General features: G+C 46.7%; 1 protein-coding gene across 4 annotated transcripts in view; it reads left to right on the forward strand.

Moving 5' to 3' along the window:
* The window catches only part of LOC119437682 (papilin-like), a 464139-nt gene that overhangs the window by 403235 nt on the left and 42483 nt on the right, over window positions 1-18421 (forward strand). For 3 of the 4 annotated variants that reach the window (XM_037704670.2, XM_037704673.2, XM_049660770.1), the window contains 2 exons: window positions 692-856; window positions 15160-15321. In XM_037704670.2, the coding sequence (XP_037560598.1) occupies window positions 692-856; window positions 15160-15321 (327 nt within the window). The remainder of the gene's footprint in view (window positions 1-691; window positions 857-15159; window positions 15322-18421) is intronic. The other variant, XM_037704674.2, reaches the window with a different exon arrangement.

Consider the following 18421-nt stretch of genomic DNA (forward strand, 5'->3'; position numbering starts at 1 on the left):
TCCCAGGTCCCTAGGATATCAATAGCCCATATAAGTCTGCGTCGTTATAAATTTAATACATAAATGCATGATTATGATGATAAAAACGGATCATCATACATGAAGAACGACGTCGAAGACCCTTAAAATGTTTTTGTCCACTTAAGGAGGCACTGAAACTTCTTTTTCTTCCACTGCAGACAATGAGAACTTCTCACATTGACTACGCCAGGGCGGATAAGCAACTATCCTTAGCTTATCTAAAAATTATAAAGAACACAAATAAAACATGTACTGCTTAAGAGACTTTAGTAAAACAGTTCATTTACTAGAATTAGCTGAATCACATTTTTGGTAGGTAGATCTGTTCGTAAAGTATGCTATACTTTGTGAAATATAGCCAAATCGGCACTATTACGCAGTCAAAATTATTTTGTAATATGCCGTTGCCACTTCCATTGACAATATTGGTACCATGAAGTACATCGTAAATAAATATAAGCATTCTTTGTTGATATCGGGGCATAGGTGAACAAAATCATCTAACATACCTGAGAGACGGCTCTCTATTAGTACAGCCGTTAACTTATTCACTACCCTAATGAGAGCCAAGAAAGCGAAGCGCTCTTCTTTTAGTTCTCGCGCGTCTAAGGAGGGCGAAATGAGCACGGCTCTTTCAAATCCGCGATGCTTAAGGATGATGCCTTCGCAGACCCTTGCCGCCTCCCTATGGACCCTGGACGCTGCAACAACGACACGCAGGAGCGCTACTACTACAACTCACAGACGGGGCTGTGCGAGACCTTCGAATACGGCGGCTGCGAAGGGAACGAGAACAACTTCGCCGAATTGGAGTCGTGCAAGACGCGGTGTGAAGGTCGGTGCTCGTAGCGTGGAGTTTATAACAAGCTGTGCCTCAGGGTAGCCAGTGGTTTTCCGAGAAGACCGGGGGGAGGTGGAGATGATAAAATTACAAATGCCACTAAGTAAACCAGCGTTTCAACACGCATAGGGGCACCGATTGACCCGCCATGGTGGCTGAGTGGCTATGGCGTCGCGCTGCGGAACTCGAGGCCGCGGGATTGGTCGTGGCCGCGACGGCCGCATTTCAAGTATGAGCGCAAAAAATGAAGGTTCACGTGAAAGGACCCCAGGTAGTTAATATTATTCCTAAATCCCCGGCTATGCGGCATGGCTCATAATCATATCATGGTCTTGGTGCCTAAAACGCCGGCAGGTAATTTTAATTTTTAAGGGGCGGCGATTGCGTGATCTGTTTATTTCAGGAAAGGTGATTGTATGTGGCTTGAAAGCGTCATCTGACAAGGTTCTTACACCTAATAAAGAGGCGGTTGAGTACGTTTTCTAAAACACCTCGTGGCATTTGCTTTCCCATGCGTTCGGCCCAGCAACACGTCTCGTTGAGCGATTTTCCGCCCTGTTCTTTGCTTTTCTTGTTTTGCTGCCAGTTGCAAAACGGGATGATACTCTAAAACGCGACTAGGTAAAGTATTAGACGCAGAGACCAATTTCTTTAGCCACACTGTGATGTGTTCCGCGTGCATTTCTCCTGAAAGCATTTTATCACGTAAAGCACTCGATGCATTGGAATGTTGTTGACGAGATGAGAAAAAAAATTCAGCATTTTCAAGGAGACTTGCACAGTTTCAAGTCAAATGTCGTTCAATATGCGTGTAACACGCCTGGGCTGTCAGGGAGCACCCGCTTCCGAGTTTACCTAGGCCTTAATATGGGTCCAATGGTTGTCTCGATAGCGTCAAGTCGGGACTCGGGACTTGATAAAATGGAGGAGAGTGTTTTCTATAGTACGGTGCGATTGGCAGTCCTATAGGTTCTCTCAACGATGTGGCTCTACCCGCAGTACTTCTTGGGAAGTATTGTGAAGTACTTATCTCCAACAAGTCGCCTGGATTGTGAGCGCTTACAGGGAATTTTGACATCGACTCCACAGCCGTGGGTGATCATTGGCGACTTTAATGCCCACCATTACCTATGGGGAAGCTCCAAAGTGAACTCTAGAGGCAGAACATTGGTGTCCTTTGCCTCTGAACGCGAACTTTGCCTGTCAAATGATGGAAGCCCCACTTATCTGCGTGGATCAGTGTATAGTAGCTGCTTGGACCTTACCTTCGTTTCACGTTCGTTTTCGAGAAGAGTGCACTGGTTTTCGGATTTAGAAACGCGAGGTAGCGACCACATCCCAACTTATTTGAAGATTGAAGGTCTGACTAGCTCCAGGTCCCCCAGAGCCATTCAGTGCACCGATTGGCCTAAATACAAAATAATCATGGAAGACTGCTGTCGTGACGGTACCTCCTGCAACCTAGAGGGCGCGATAAAGGATGCCATAGAAACAACCACGCATTCGCCTTTGAAGAGTTCTGCCCGCACCAATTTCGACATCGAACTAGAGAAACTTCGAGCAATTCGCCGTCGTGCGGAACGAAGATATAGACGCACGAAGTCCATTCATGACTTGAGATTGGCTAGACGAACACAAAAGAAAATACAGCGTCACATGAACAAGCTGGCTTCCCGACAATGGGTATCCTTTTGCGAGTCCCTGGATCCGCGAAAACCTTTATCGCTTATATGGAGGACTGTTCGTGGCCTTCGCACAACCTTTGGTCAGCGCCACCCGTTTAAATCTCTGGCACTACATCTACAATGTAGGGAGATTGATGTCGCTGAATCTTTCTGCAGAAAGATTGCTGGCGAGGCAAATTCCGATGGAACGGGAACGGGGACGCTCGACCACCCACTGTTCTCACGCGATCCCCGCATGGAGTGCCCGTTTTCTATGGAAGAACTAGAAGCTGCGCTGGCTTTGTGCAAGCGTTCTTCAGCGCCAGGACCTGACGGCATTACGTACCGTGCCCTGTGTAACCTAGGAGACCAAGCTCGGAAAGCACTCTTGCTCCTATACAACGACTCCTGGCAGACGGGTACGGTTCCGCAGGAATGGAAGTCAAGTCGCCTCATTCCACTTCTTAAAGCTAGCAAGTCGCCTTTGGACATTTCCTCATACCGTCCTATCGCACTTGCAAGTTGCGTTGGAAAAACAATGGAAAGAATGATTTTAACACGTCTGGAATGGTACTTAGAGTACTATGAAATCTACCCAGACGCTATGACCGGATTCAGGCGTGGCCGTTCGTCTACAGACAACGTTGTTGACTTGGTAACATTTGCGCAACACCAGAAGGCCTGTAAACGACTATCTGCTGCTCTGTTTCTAGACGTTAAAGGGGCTTACGATAATGTCACCCATGAAGCCATCCTCAGCGCGTTAGAAGCAGTAGGACTTGGTGGTAAGATATATATGTGGGTGCGCAGCTACTTACAGAGAAGATCATTCTACGTGCACACTGAAAATGGCCCGACATCCGAGCATTACGGTAGCCGAGGAGTGCCTCAAGGCGGAGTGCTTAGCCCGACGCTTTTCAATCTAACCCTTCTTGGATTAGTTGACAACCTGCCAAGCACCGTACAACTTTCCATCTATGCGGACGACATCTGCATTTGGGCATCAGGTGTAACACGACTTCAGCTTCGCGCTCGGCTTCAGAAGGCAGCCACAATGACATCTTGCTTCCTTCGTCAACAAGGACTTGAAATTTCATGTGGAAAGTGCGCAATGGTGGCATTCACCAGGAAGCCAATGTCTGCTTACGGAATATCAATTAACAGACAACTTATACCATACAGCAGAAGTCACAGGTTCCTGGGAGTCGTAATTGACAGAGACCTGTCTTGGACTCCGCACGTGAATTACGTGAAAAAGCGGCTGTCTGCTATCTGTCACCTGTTCAGGTTCCTTGCAGGAAAAAGTTGGGGAGTATCCATACACGGTATGTTACAGCTGTACATGGTGCTGTTCGTTGGATTCCTTCGGTACAGCCTGCCTGCAATATCCAACACCTGCAAGACTAACCTCCGCATGATTCAAAGCATTCAAGCCCAAGCCCTTAAGATATGTCTTGGCCTACCACGCAGTGCGTCAACGGCTGAAACCATTGCCATTGCCCAGGATTACCCAATCACGACGCACATTGCCGTTGAGACAATGCGTACGCATCTCAGACACTATGCTAGGACCCCTTCCCACCACCTGGCGAGCCTCACTGCTGAAAGGACCTGCTCGACATTTAGCGCTACTGTCAGTGCACATCGTGCATCGTTTACTTCAGGGTACGCACCTGCGGCCAAGCCAGTGCTTCCTCCGTGGTGTTTGAGCCGTCCACAAGTACATATAACGATTCCAGGACTACAGAAGAAATCAGATGTACCGGCCCCTGCTCTAAAACAACTGAGCTTACTCCTCTTGCATGAAAAGTACAGCAACCACGTGCACATCTATACCGATGGATCGACTACGTCGTCCAGTTCTGGTGGTGCGGTGGTTATACCAACGCGAGGAATAACACTGCGGTTCAAGACATCGCATGTCACGACCTCAACGGCAGCAGAACTAACGGCTCTGCGTCGTGCACTAGAATTCATTGACTCTGAAAGACCTACAAAATGGGCTGTGTTTTCAGACTCAAAACCGGCATTACAGTGCGTGCAGTCAGTTCTCCGACGCGGCTGTCATGAACAGTTGACATACGAAACAGTGAAACTTCACCATCACGTCCAACAAAAAGGCCACGAGGTTGTATTTCAATGGGTACCTGGTCATTGTGGAATCAGTGGCAATGACTCCGCAGACAACGCTGCTCGCACATCACACCAAGAAGAGCTCCGCGTTCCAATTCCACTTTCGAGGACAGACGCTGCAAGGCAGCTTCGACACCTGGCACGCAGTCTCTCACTGGCCGAGTGGAACTCGCCAAACTTACGATTAACACGACTGCATCAATTAAACCCGTCACTGCAACTCCGACCTCCATTCGGACTTCCTCGACGTGAAGCTTCGCTTCTATGTCGCATTTGGTTAGGAGTTGCCTTCACAAAGGCATACTCTACATTAATTGGAGTGACCGACAGTGCAGCATGCGAGGTCTGCGGCACCGACGAAACTATTGACCACCTGCTGTGCCACTGTCCACGATATGCCCAAGAGAGACAAGAACTCGCTAACGCGCTAAAAAAACTGGACAATCGGACGCTTTCCGTGCAGGTGTTGCTGGAACACCGCCCCCATCGCTCGTCGGCCCATAAAGCGGTGAAGGCACTTTTGTGCTTCTTGAGGACGACGGGCTTGTGTCAACGTCTGTGACTATTAGTGCACTAACACACGCGTCAGCGAACTAACCGCTCATTTCTCTTCTTTCCTTCCCTCCTCTCTCTCCCTGTCATCTTTGTGTTCCCTCTTCCCATTCCCCCGGTGTAGGGTAGCCAACCGGACGTTATCCTGGTTAACCTCCCTGCCTTCTGCCTTTCTCTTATTTCCTCCCCTTGTGAAGTGCGATGCCCGATTTTAAGAATAGCAGATAAACTACGGGGCTGCAAGTGCTAGCGCCAATTGCGCCATTTTGTGCCAAACCTTCGAGCTGCGCCAAACTGCGCCAAAACACCAATTTCGAACAAAGTCGCTAATGTTTAGCGGGATATGCGCCTCTGTGGCAACACACAGCCATACGCACTGGCTATCGTTTAGCCATGAAATGCAAGCGTAGGAAATCCGTTATAGTTTCGGCATATAGGGGTCCTTGTCGTATACGACTAAGCTACATGCGCCAACATACATATATGTATGTTGGCGCATGTAGCTTGGCCGCAGGAAAACGAAAATCGTTTTGTGCGTTTGTGTACCGCACAGATCACCTATAGACGATTTGAACTGGCATTTGGGGCAGTCGGGAAGGAAACCGTGCTGTCAGCTGAATGAATACATCATACGGTCTGTTCAGCGTGTAAATCATCAGTTATGCTGATTCGTTCTAGCGCCAGCTTTTGTGCTCTATCGGCAAATCTGCGCTGATTAACGGCAAACAACGCGCGTGTGTAACAATCCAGATCTATTTCGTACGTGCACGACGCCCGGTCGCGGGGATGACACTGCGGCACGGAGGCAAAGGATCTGCTTGCTTTCGTGAAGGTTCTTTACCACGAATCTCCATTGTCAACTATATTTGTCAATCAAATTTGGATTTCGACTACTCCACTTTCTGCACGGCAACGCCACATGAAATTAATCTTTTTCCCGCCGCAGAGCGCAAGGCAAGGAAAGTTTCGGTTTCAGTCAAATTTTGCAGTCGAATGGCGGATGTAAAAAGTCGGCGAAAAGGCAATTAAACGACAGAAACTGCGTTCGTGACAACGATGTTCGCGACCCGACTTGCGCAGATCGTGTCCGTAAAATTCAATTAACCATAGTTCGACGTCCAAAATATCAGTCGCCGTTATACATCGGCTGTATGGAACCCTAGCCGCGATTAAATCCCAATAAGCAAGCTTGTGCAAAAAATTTGGCGGTGACTGTATGTATAGTTCTACATTACTAGGCGTGGGCGCCGAGCCGAAAAACGAGTGAACAATTTTTTTCTCTGTTCTTTAAAAATACGAAAGTTTCTTTTTCTTCTAAGCGGTGTGTAGCACTGGCAAACATGTAATTATTTGGGAAGTAACTTCACATTTGTTTCACGGTGGCTTAATACCGGATTTTCGAACTGCATATCGCCAAGAATAAAAAAAAATAGCAGGGCACTATGCGAACGGCATTCACTGTATGTTAATAGGTGTTATTTATGCTAGTCATGAGTATTTTTTTGTTAATTGTGCACGCATACTGTAAGTTTGTCTGGCTAACTTTCAAGACCATACCTAATTGCTAACGGGTGTTATTCCAAAAGTTGTGGAGGACTTTGAGAAATCACCAGTAACCGCATTTAAAGCGAGCTGGGTATTGTGCGGTGCTTTTTTTTTTACAAAAGGAAAGCCCGTGTAATAAAAACAAAAATAAATAAAATACGGTCTGACAACGCGGCTTAACTTATCGCTCTGGGAATAAGCGGCGCGATCTTTTCTAGATGCGTCAGCAGCTTTCTGCCCGCATGTTCGGTCGTTATCAATTTCGAAGCCTGGCCTGTAGTGCGATCTTGTAATGGTTCGAAAAGCGAACCGTTCGTTTTACCTCGGGTGATTGCTCAACATAGCGCTTTTGCTGATGAACACGCGATTTTGACCAATCACTCTAGGACAAGTGAACAATTCGCTTTCCGAACCATTACAAGACCGTGCCCCTTGTTCACATCTCCATCAGATACACAATGTACTAGATGACGAGGTTTATTTACGCGACCAGTGATATCGCTTCCGCTGAGAAGTTGTTCTGACTTCTTTTTTTTTTCTTTCTTTATTTCTGTGCCTTTCGCCTAAAGCCATCATTTGTCCTTTATTGGTCCCATTTAGTTGAAACAACCGGTGTGTAACTTAGTACTGTTCTGGAAAGTTACATAAAGAGTCCACCTTAATCCTCCTTTACTTCACTCATATGGAGCTTTACCAAGCTGCTTGAAAACGCATATTTTCTGTTCCAAAGCAGAGAATTCCTGCTTCAAAGCTGCTCTAATGTGGAAAATGTGTTGGTCCCGGCCAGAAATTCTTCCAAGCCCCCACGCTTGTCCGCTCCCATGCCTGCAAGTACAGTGGATTCTAGGTGTATTTCGCAAGATATTCTACAGGCTCATGCTGGGATGAACGACGCGGCATAGCTTAGCCAAGTATCCTCGGCAGCAGGTGTTATGCACGGAGGTCCCTCATCGTCACTGTTCTTCATGAAAAAAGCATTCAATGTGAAAATAACGGTGTAAAATTGTTTCGTGTACATGTGCTGATAGCCCGTTTTCTTCATGATGTGTTCTCTGCACCGGAAAACATTAAGAAGTCTGTTTGCTTGTTGATCAGCTACTTGCAGCAGCCATACTGGATAGCAGACAAGACCATTATCTCGTGATCTCCAAATTACCCCAGTCCTGAATTAATAAAATGAAACAGATCACAGTATCGCCCATAACAGTGGAGCCAATATACATGTCATGCAGTTTTTTTACGTGCTAGACTACATTTCAATGTTAAATTCCCATAGAATAGGCGTAGTAGAAAGTTGAACACAACATCAACAATTATTCTGTGGCTGTAGTTAGTCAATGCAGATATAATGGCTACGTATGGGGAATATGCGTGTATTTGAAATGAAACTACCATGACTTTTATATTTTTATATCAGTGAATGAACAACCTATACAGGGGTGCTATGCAGGATGTGCCGAGTTTGGCGAAACTCGGGATCTTCACGAGCTCTGGCGACACCCCAAGATGAAAGAACTAATGTTAACAAGACAAAGTTTGTCCGTCGGTACGCCTCCAGTTTCATTCGTTTATCTAGATTCATTCTGGGTGGCTATCATCTCTTGCACGTTGCCATATGGGCGGTCGACAAACTGGGGCTCACGTGATCATACGGTCGGTGCACGGTCGTACCTTCTGTCACTTGTTAGTCGCTCCACCGAGTGCATTACAGGGACAAGCAAGTTATAAAATAAACGTATTTAGTACGATAAGATTAGTCACATTAATGTGAGTTATAAGCATTTTAATGTTTACAAGATGTGCATTGAATGTGTATTAGACTAATTTGCCGTTTAATACGTTTTGCGTTACACCACGAGGGGACGCTCGCCCTCCTCTTTCTTCCTCTGGATTGGATTGGCGCGGCTCGATCGCTCCGTGCTTGCGCTAGCATTTCTGAGCTCAGATCGGTGTGAGCTGGTTCTCGCACTTGGCTTTCAACAGATCGCTCGTTGCTCCTTCTCTTTCCTCTTGATTGAATTAGTGCTGCTCGCAACCTGCCTGCGCTCCCATTTCCGAGCACAGATTGCTGTGCGCCTGGTTTTCAGATTGGGCTTTCAACAGATTTTTCGTTGCTTGCGCTAAAGTAAGGCTGCGAGACGAATGAGCGTCGGCTAGCGCAGAAGTGGTTTGCCACGCGCTTACCGTATAAGCACTCACGAATGCCGGAAAGCACTCATACAAGGGTCAGCAAACTACGCTTTATTTTCTTTTACATTGTGATGCACCTTCATACTGGCTGGCGCAGAGCGGTGGCTTCTAGCAACCGCAGGAAAGAGTCTTTGTAGTGGGTAGCCCGAGCAATCCGTGGCTTCTAACAAACGCAAGAAATGGTCTTTGCAGCGTACGTGGCGGTTAATTGATTACCAGCACATCTATGCCAGCAATGACTCCAGCAGCGGTGCAGTTCTGTCACCACCACTGACGAAGTGGCGATTCACTTTTTGGCAATAAATTTCTATTTTTTTTTCGTTTGAACGCCCGTGATGGGGCCCACAAACTTCACGCTGTGGTTGACTGTCTCCCAGTGCAGTGCAGATTGAGGATCGCCTCGTTAGCATCCACTAAATTTGGAATACAGTTCTATGTGACCCATGCGTCACTGCGAATAATAGCCCCCGGTTGGACATTGGCTGCAATAATGGCTTCGTCTCGTCGGTCGACCTTGAAAAGTCGCAGCACTCATGTGGTAGCGCCGACCGTGATGAAGACCCATGTTGCACGGTTGCCGTAATTTTGGCGGCTCGGTGGAACGTTGTCGCCCTTCATCAGGCGCCCTCGATTGCACTTTCGCTTGCCGCGAAGAAGGCACTCGTCAATTTGCACTATCTTCCCGGGGCCCACGAGGGGAGGTCACGCCAGCAGCATCACGACCTCACGGTCGTAGTTCTTCCAGTCGGCGATGGCATGCTTCGATAAAGGAAACAAGTCGCTGGTCATCTCCTTCAATAGCCACTCGTCTACGCTATTACCCGCCGTGGTTGCTCAGTGGCTATGGTGTTGGGCTGCTGAGCACGAGGTCGCGGGATCGAATCCCGGCCACGGCGGCCGCATTTCGATGGGGGCGAAATGCGAAAACACCCTTGTACTTAGATTTAGGTGCACGTTAAAGAACCCCAGGTGGTCTAAATTTCCGGAGTACCCCACTACGGCGTGCCTCATAATGAGAACTGGTTTTGGCACGTAAAACCCCAAAATTTGATTTTTTTGTCTACGCTATTGCTCACGCAGTACGTGAACTAAATCACTTGCCGCCTAAGGAGGTGGACGTTCGGACAGCCGAGGCGGTCCGTGTTGGCGAAGTAACTTCCTTCGCCTCTCTGTCCGCACAGTGCAGCGGCACCGTGTAATTGCAAAAAAACTGCATTCGGCACCTGTTGCACCGGAAGGCAGCCTGGCGTCCATTACGAGTCTTCCTGTACAATGTGTTCACTACAATGGGACCAACCAACCCAGGTTGGCTGGTCCGGTTGGAAACCTAGGTGCTTGCAGGTGCCCCAGTACTCCGATGACGCCGCGGGACCTGGCCTGGGACTGGGAACACGGCGCTTGAAGCCGGAGAGAGCCGAAGCGATCGTACGAACTCTCCCTGCGCAGCCTAGTCACACCAATCTGTACTCCGAAAGCATAATTTGCCCGCCACGCTGTCACCGCAGACGAGAGCCTTCGCCTAACTTGCTACACAGCGAGTGCACTGGCGTATTGGAGAGGCTAAAATGACGTTGAAACTCTACGTCGGTCATGTAGGTGAACGGGTCCAAACGGTCTATTGACGCTTGCTGTCGCTGGATGCGATGACACAGGTTGCTGCTGCCGCCGCCATGTTCCCGAGTTAAACTCGAGGGGTTTCACGATTTACGAGTTTGGCACGAGTTCGCCTGTCAATGAAAACCATAGCTCACGCTCCACGCGAGGCATGTAACTCTTGTGCGCGCACCCACCACAGTTGAGGCACGCCCAACTTATTGTTCGGCAACAGCGACGTGGTGCTGAGCAGAGAGGCATCAACAATCTTGACCACCGAGATAAAACACGCACAACTCACTGTCATCGGCGATGTACTGAGCGCCGACTATCGCTGGCTTATACATACGCGTATGTCTTCTCGGGCTGTCATGGCTCCAAAATGTGGTTTCATTGCCTGCATTGTGGCGACGTAGCACACAGCAAATAATTATCGGTACGTCACTGTAGCTACTTGCAAGGTGTCGATGCGCCGTGGTGGACGACGATGCTGAGGAGTGCGTAGTGTATCCAACGACAACGTATCGCAGCTGTCATTTGAGATGATTGATCTGTCATCGGCTATGTATCGGTGCAGTAGTGTCGCTAACACGGCCAGCGTCGGGCATCGCTCGCTTTTCTAGACCCATTACGATGAGATTTCTTAATCACAAGCACTGCACACTAAACAGTTGCAACACCTTCCTGCGTTCGAAGTCTCATTTCATAACTGCACACTAGAGCCCTCACCTGCCAAAATGCGGTTATTGCGGTGTCGTTACGATATCCATCTCCGATCGCTTTTAGTTCCAGCAGAAACAATCGGCAAGCACCTTGGAGTGCACAACACACTCAAAATACTGCGTATATGCGCACAGAGGCACCTTCACTGGGCAAGCGATGAAAAGCAATTAATTGTGATGCTGGGCAGCACGCTCTTCACAATGCATCACGGAGGCTTCGCGCACAGAAATACACTGGTACCGTACAGCCATTTTGCAGCGACAGCCGTTGCTCCCCTCTCTATGGCCAGAGTCTCGCTTTTCATTGGTAAAGCGGCGGCCTTAATAGCCTCAGTGAAGCGCCTGCGGTGAACAGCCATGCCGCGGCGATGCGTTGCCATTCCGCTAATAGACAGGGAATGGACAGATCATTGTCATGACTGACTCATTCGATGATGATGATGATGATTTATTGGCATCCCCTTTGAAACGGGGCGGCGACAAATAGTCACCTAGCCTGCTTCATTTAATCAGGTATACTATACATGTTCTTTATCTAGCATTTTTGTATACCTCTCATTATTTTTATTTTTCAAAAATTTACCTTGTACCGCTGCCTATGATTTTAAGAGATCAGGTCGTATCCATCTTTTCCCTGCTTTTTTTCCACCAGTACTCTAATCGTCTCTTGCTCATCTCTACGGCTGATCTGTTTATGTTTCCTTCCACTTTAAACCCAAGCGCTTCTGGGAGTTGCACGTTACCTACGGTTCTCGCTGGGCGGATCCGGTCGCATTCCATTAGGATGTGCTGAGTGGTTAGGATGTGCAGGGGCGCTGCAGTCCTATTCTAACTTAGGACTGCAGCGCCCCTGGCGACTTCTCACCGTATGAAGTCCCTCGTGCGTGCGACCCTCTGCAATGTATCCGCTTGTAAGCTGTCGCCTCACTGTCGCCACTCACGGCCAAAAAGTGCAAAATCTGATAATTCGCACGATCTCCGTTTATCATCAGAAATTTATAGCAGTCAAAACAAAAGCAACGATACATTAAGAAATAAAATGTTTGTTATTATATCTGTTGTAGATTAAGGTATTCGATTGAGGGAAGTGTAGGTGCAAGAATTCACTGCATGTGCCCTGTTCGCATTCGACGGAGGATAGCAAGATAATGCCCGAAAGAGGAGGCGCCCGAGAAAGGCGTGGAAAGCGGCTCACGGCAAGTGTGCAGATAGACAGCGGGACAGTCACGTTATTGCTAAATTGCGATAATACGTTGATAACAATACGCGGCGCTGGCGCGTTTCGTTGCGCAGTCTTCTGTGCTTGAAACGCCGCGCAGGGAGCGCTCATGTCATACGCGGCTTTATCTCGACATTTCCTTTGGTCCGTTGTTCTTGCGCTTTCCTTGCTATCTCCGTTCACTGACTGCCATCGAGCAAACTCGGGTAAAACTCGTGCGAACGAGAAACTCGGCGCATCCTGCATAGCACCACAGATCTAATATAGGGCGCTATAACGTAAAGCTATTCCAAACTTTTCTATTCTAGTTCTGCTATCAGCCCACCACGATTGGTCAAAACATTTTCGTGCCACTCCCAACTTCGCCTGTCTGTCACGCGACGTCACGAAAACCTCGATAGCTCCCAATTTGATATATAGTGTACACCCTGATTATGCATGATTAAACCGCACACAAGAGAAATAATCATTCTTGATTGGACGCCTTTTCATCATTAGCCCTCTGCTATTGGTCCAATGTTTTCTGGGCTACGTTCACTTCGCCTGTCTGTCACGCGACCTCACAAAACCGCGAAAACTCACCACGTCAAAGTGACGTATACGCGAAAAAAAATGCATTAATATGCTGAACAAAACTGAACATTTTTCTGAATAGCCAAAGTCTGCTCCGTTCCGAAAGGAATACAAGGTGGCTGCCCGCCGATCGCTAAGGCCCTCGCTACTTGCACCTGCCGGTGAACATGTATTTATTTGCGCATGATAAATCTTTTTATGCGCGGCAGTAAAACGTTATCGAGCCCTTTCGGCATGCCTACATCATCGCTCTGCCACCTCTTCCTTGCTGAGGATCCGTTTTAGCGGCATTCTTATCCTTCCGTTCCACGCCGCCCTGATTTTCGACCAGCCACCGCAAGCTTCAGCTATAAGTAAGGCGAAGCAGACCAATCGGAGAAGCCGGCACCACCCTCTTCATGCGGTTATCTATTTTCACTGTGCTGGCTCGGCCCCATCGAAACTCTCTCCACTAGAGCGTGCTCCTCGCCTATTGTCAGCCAATTAGTAAGAAAAACCGCTGCGAGTAGACATTGTTATTGATTTTGAAAGCGAACAAAGGTGGCCTCCTATAAAAGAGGAGAGCGATTCATTGGGAGACAACGCTGCGGGTCACCACCCGATGCTTGCGTCGGTGGTTACGTAAATTTGACGTCAGGAGATGCGAATAAAAACAATTTGAAATAGCTTTGAATTATAGCGCCCATGGTATCCACTACATTGCAACTGATATAAACGCGTTGTGGAGTTCTTCTGTAAGCACATATATAAGAGCAAACACGAGTTCTCCTCAGCTAAGCCATTACATTACAACTATTGCATTACTGGAAAGCAAACAGTCTCGTAGTTTATTTGTTTAGTTAAATTCTCAGAAGGATACACCAAGACACACAGAACAAAACCAGCCTTAATTCCGCAACTACATTCAATATCAGCCCCGATGCTATTATGCTAAATATTCATTAGCCGATACAATTGAATAGGTAGTCAATAATTAGTGTGCAATTTTAGAATTATGTGGAGGTAATAAGCTGTCATCGAAAGATAAAGTGGTCTATTACAGTGTAATGCTAATATTACGAATGACTCAGCCTTCGCTAAAATGCAGTTCATACGGGGATGTCCAACAAAATGTACATGTATTGCTATTTACGCGGGCGGTGCGAACTTCACATTCTTACAGCCATCTATAGGAGCCGCCAGTATTTCCGTGATTGCACTATTTAGGTAAAGACGAATTATCTGGTAATAAAGTCTAATTATTAATTACTCGGTTCAAGAACCAGGAGAGAAGTTCGAGAGCGTTTCGGACGACGCAAGACTCAATTCTTTGCGGTACACTTTCCTTTGTGTAGCTTTCATTACCGCTGTTGTAAGTAACGCATAAAACTTTACCGTGCTTGGCTAAGCGCACCTTTCAGTGTAAATGATCATAACTGAAATGAGGAACGGGCTTACTTTAATGCTGTGTGTATCATCTCGTTCTCTCATAAACTGATACAAATGCTCGAGTCTCTTTTAATAAACGCTTTCACAAGTGCTGTATCGTGGATACTTTTTGACATGGTTAAAGATTCATCTAGCGCTGATAACGTTCTTTGTTTTTTGGTTTTTTGATGTTGTTTTCTGTCCAAACGTACGCGAAGTTCGAACAGCGCCACAGTCTGAACGTAGTGCACATATCAGCGATACATGATACATGAGACTCCCTAAAGCAGTCTCACTGCTTGCGATATGTACCATTAGCCATTTGGAAATCACCTCAAAAAGAATTTCGAACTTGTTGCCAGCCTCGATTGTATTCTTACATGACGACGTTCACCCATAAAAAGCGTAAGCATAAAAGGCTTCAGCACCCGAACACCAAGGGAGGCACATTGTTTAAGTGTGCATTTTTTTGCGTGCACATTAAAGGGATCAGATCTCTCATAGTATGACAAACATACTTAACCACGACAGCTGGGTAGTTAGTCCCTTACGGAAGTAGGCTGGTTGTCAGGCGCATAAACTACTTGACTTCGCACTCAGGCAGGTGTTTCGTCACCACCTTGTGATGTTCGCCTAATGTTTCTGCTCGCATGGCGCGTCTATTCTGCTGTGCGCTTTCATCGTGGACTGCTGGGTCAGACGTGTGCTCGCAGCCCCAGGACCCGGGACCATGTTACGCGTACCTGCGTCGCTTCTACTACGACAAAATCCAGGACCGCTGCCTGCCATTCATCTTCGGAGGCTGCCTGGGCAACGGAAACAACTTCTACACCAGCGCCCAGTGCAATCGTCACTGCCGGTGTGAGCTCCTTTGTCTTTTTCAATTCCGATAGTGTGCGCTGGGGCAGGCGAGCAGGAAGCAACTTTTTTTTTATTACTAGCTGCCCTTCCCGTTAATGTCCACCGCTGCCCTTATGCGTTTCCTTTTTTTTTCTGGAGCTCCAGAAACGCCCCAATGCATACGCCGTTGCATAACCAAGAAGGAGCAAAGGCGCACCTGAAACGGGAGATCATCACATGCGAGATTGGATTGGATTAGAGAAAACTTTATTTGTGCTTGCTGTTGGGCGCTCGCGCGCCCCTACGAGGACCTACGTCGTCTACGACGTCACATGCGAGAACGAGACCGGAACAAGAACTCCGCACTTACCCGCGCTCTCACGTTTCTATGTTGTTCTCGGGCAGTAATTGCTTCATAGTTTTTCACTATAGGCTGTTGCATACCTCGCAGTGGCGATTACAAATGGCAGAAATTGTTTCTTCACAAGTCTTCTTGCGTATGAATGACATTGTGAACCAGGGTTACCAATTCCTATCCCGCGCGGCTCTGTACTCTGCACACGTCACACTTATTGTGCTGGCTCTCGTTATATCATCGAAGCTAAGGTCCATCTTGATTGATTTTAGTCACTGCATGAGGTCCTGCCCGGAATTATCGATTGCGGATGGCGTTGCACAATTAATATTATTGCACCCTTAGGATGCTGGTTTATCTCATTACTACAATTAACGCTTAGCATTTACTGTACACGACAGCCATGCAAGTCAAACAATACCTGCGATGAACACGCCGTAGATGTATTAGTTGCGTTTATATTAATTGTGACAGCCTGGTACGCGCCGAAATATATCATAGCAGATTTTGACAGCGATAGCTATTAAAATTGTTTTCAGGCAGTTTTCGTGTCTTCTTTCGCAGCTATCATCATGCTTAGTTAACACAAAGAGGCGCCAAAAAAAAAAACACGTTAATTTGTGCTCGCCGACAATACGATGTTACATTTGAAGTGTAAGAAAGTTCATGTATGGAATAAATCAGCCTCCTTAAAAACGCAACGACTTTTGCTGTGTACTTGTGCCGGAGCAGAAGTGCCTGTTTTCAGCGAGGAAGTTAAGGTGCTAGGGTAAAAAGCTCGGTTAGTTGATTTACGTCTTCAGACATATTTACAGCGCCAGAAAATGAACTGACAGCATGAAAAACTGAACAGTGGCCAAACAGCAGGTGCAATTGGTATTCAGCAGCCGTTCTGTTGTAGTCGTGTCTGTTTATTTGGTTATCTTTTTGGAGGCTATTTCTTTTTGTCCTATCGCCTCCGAAATAATTGGCAATAGCGGAAACTCGGTCGGAACGTAGCGCGCTTTTACACATGGTAATCGAGGTAGCAGCGTGAGCTACACTTCTGTTTCACGCTCTTTACTTCAACGAGCGACTTGAACTGGAATGTAGATGGTTGTGGCCAGACGAAGGCACTTGGCCATAAATATTTTGTTATTTATCACCGCAAATGTGTATACGCTGATTTGGTTTCCAGCTGTATCCTGAATGGCTGAACAAGCCGAGTGAGCGCAGCAGTAAGGAATGACGTATGATAACGGGATGCGCAATCCGCAAGCACAAATCCGATTTGCTCTATCTTGTGAGTGCAGCTAAAGGCAGACTACTTGCAGGCACTTAGATACAAAAAGATTGGCCATTTACGCTCGAGGAGGCAGCGTTCACGTAAGATAAATTATTTGGTGCTTCAACTAAGCAGCTGCTCTTGTCAACTTCCAGTCTATCTTGGAGAGACGAACACAAGCAGCAGGTGCATACCGGCTATAGCAGTAAAACTTCATACCACATAAACATAACCCGGTGGGTTCAAGGGGCTTCGTAGGGCGAATGACCTACCCCCGCAATATCTTTCAAAGCATTTTTCCAAGTTGTCTTATCTACAACATACTTCATTTCACGAACCGCATATCCTACAAATTTCATGCTGGAAGGGCTACGAGAAGTACTTCAAACTTGGCTATAACAGTTATCTTCCACCTCTAAAATCGGCTTCTCTTCACAACGATAGGAGAGAACTCCATCGTCAAAATTGCTAGAAATGTCCAAAAAGTTCTTTATTGCTTTTACAATCGAGGATCTGGCGTTAAATTGATTTTAGAATTTCGGAATTTTCAATATTTGCCAAAAATGGCATTTCTGACCATTCGCGACAGTGTGCTTGTTTGTACATCAGCGATTTTCTTCATTGTAATTGAAATTCGCTAAAATGTTTAATAGAAGGAGATATTTCGTGTTCACATACTGCATTCAGAAAAGAGGGATGCCTCGTTTCGTATCATACCTCAAGAAAACGCGCAGTTTCTGTGTAAACAGGTATGCTCCCCTGCATTAACCACGTCGTCAAGCTGCGCTCATGAGCTCGAGCCCCATGAGGAGAGGAGGGCTCGAGTTCGAGCTTCATTGCTGGTGTCTTGCTGAATTACTCAAAATCGAGCAACAGCGAAAGCGAGAGTAATTGCTAGAAAGGTTTTTCCATAGTATTGACTGGTAAATGATGTTGTAAATTATGTACTATTGGGCAAAATAGTTTACTGACCAAGAGATCTGACAAAAAGCTGAATATCTCCGAAACCTCAACACGCAGCCTGGTATTTACATTTCCAGCCTCTACTGGTACATGTTAACAACATTGTGGCTACTGGCTACTTTTAAAGGCTGCTCGGATATTTAGCGATTTAGGAGATACCGTGGTACGTAAACTTTTTTGCCCGATAGTACCATGTGAACTTTAGGATTGAGGGTTCGCAACAGACCACTTAACCGCGATTTCTTGAAAACAGTGTTCTTGCTCACAAGAGGAAATTTTTCCCCAGCAAACTTTTTGCTGCAAGGTTCCGCCGATTTTTTTTTGTAATTTGCCTAATACATGTACTGAATTTAAACAATGTTGTGTTACTTGAAGTAGATGTTATTAGATTTTTAAAAAATTCTTTGTCAAATTGCCCTTATATTTGGATGTCGAGGGTGAAACTTTTATTTTCATGCGAATCGCAATTTCAATGTTATTGTTTTAGTTCACTCAAAAGGCCACTTTGTAAACAATTGTTCACAGAAGGTTCAACGCTC

The sequence above is a fragment of the Dermacentor silvarum genome, chromosome 1 (genome assembly GCF_013339745.2).
Source record: "Dermacentor silvarum isolate Dsil-2018 chromosome 1, BIME_Dsil_1.4, whole genome shotgun sequence".
In the NCBI taxonomy this organism is placed as follows: Eukaryota; Metazoa; Arthropoda; class Arachnida; order Ixodida; family Ixodidae; genus Dermacentor; species Dermacentor silvarum.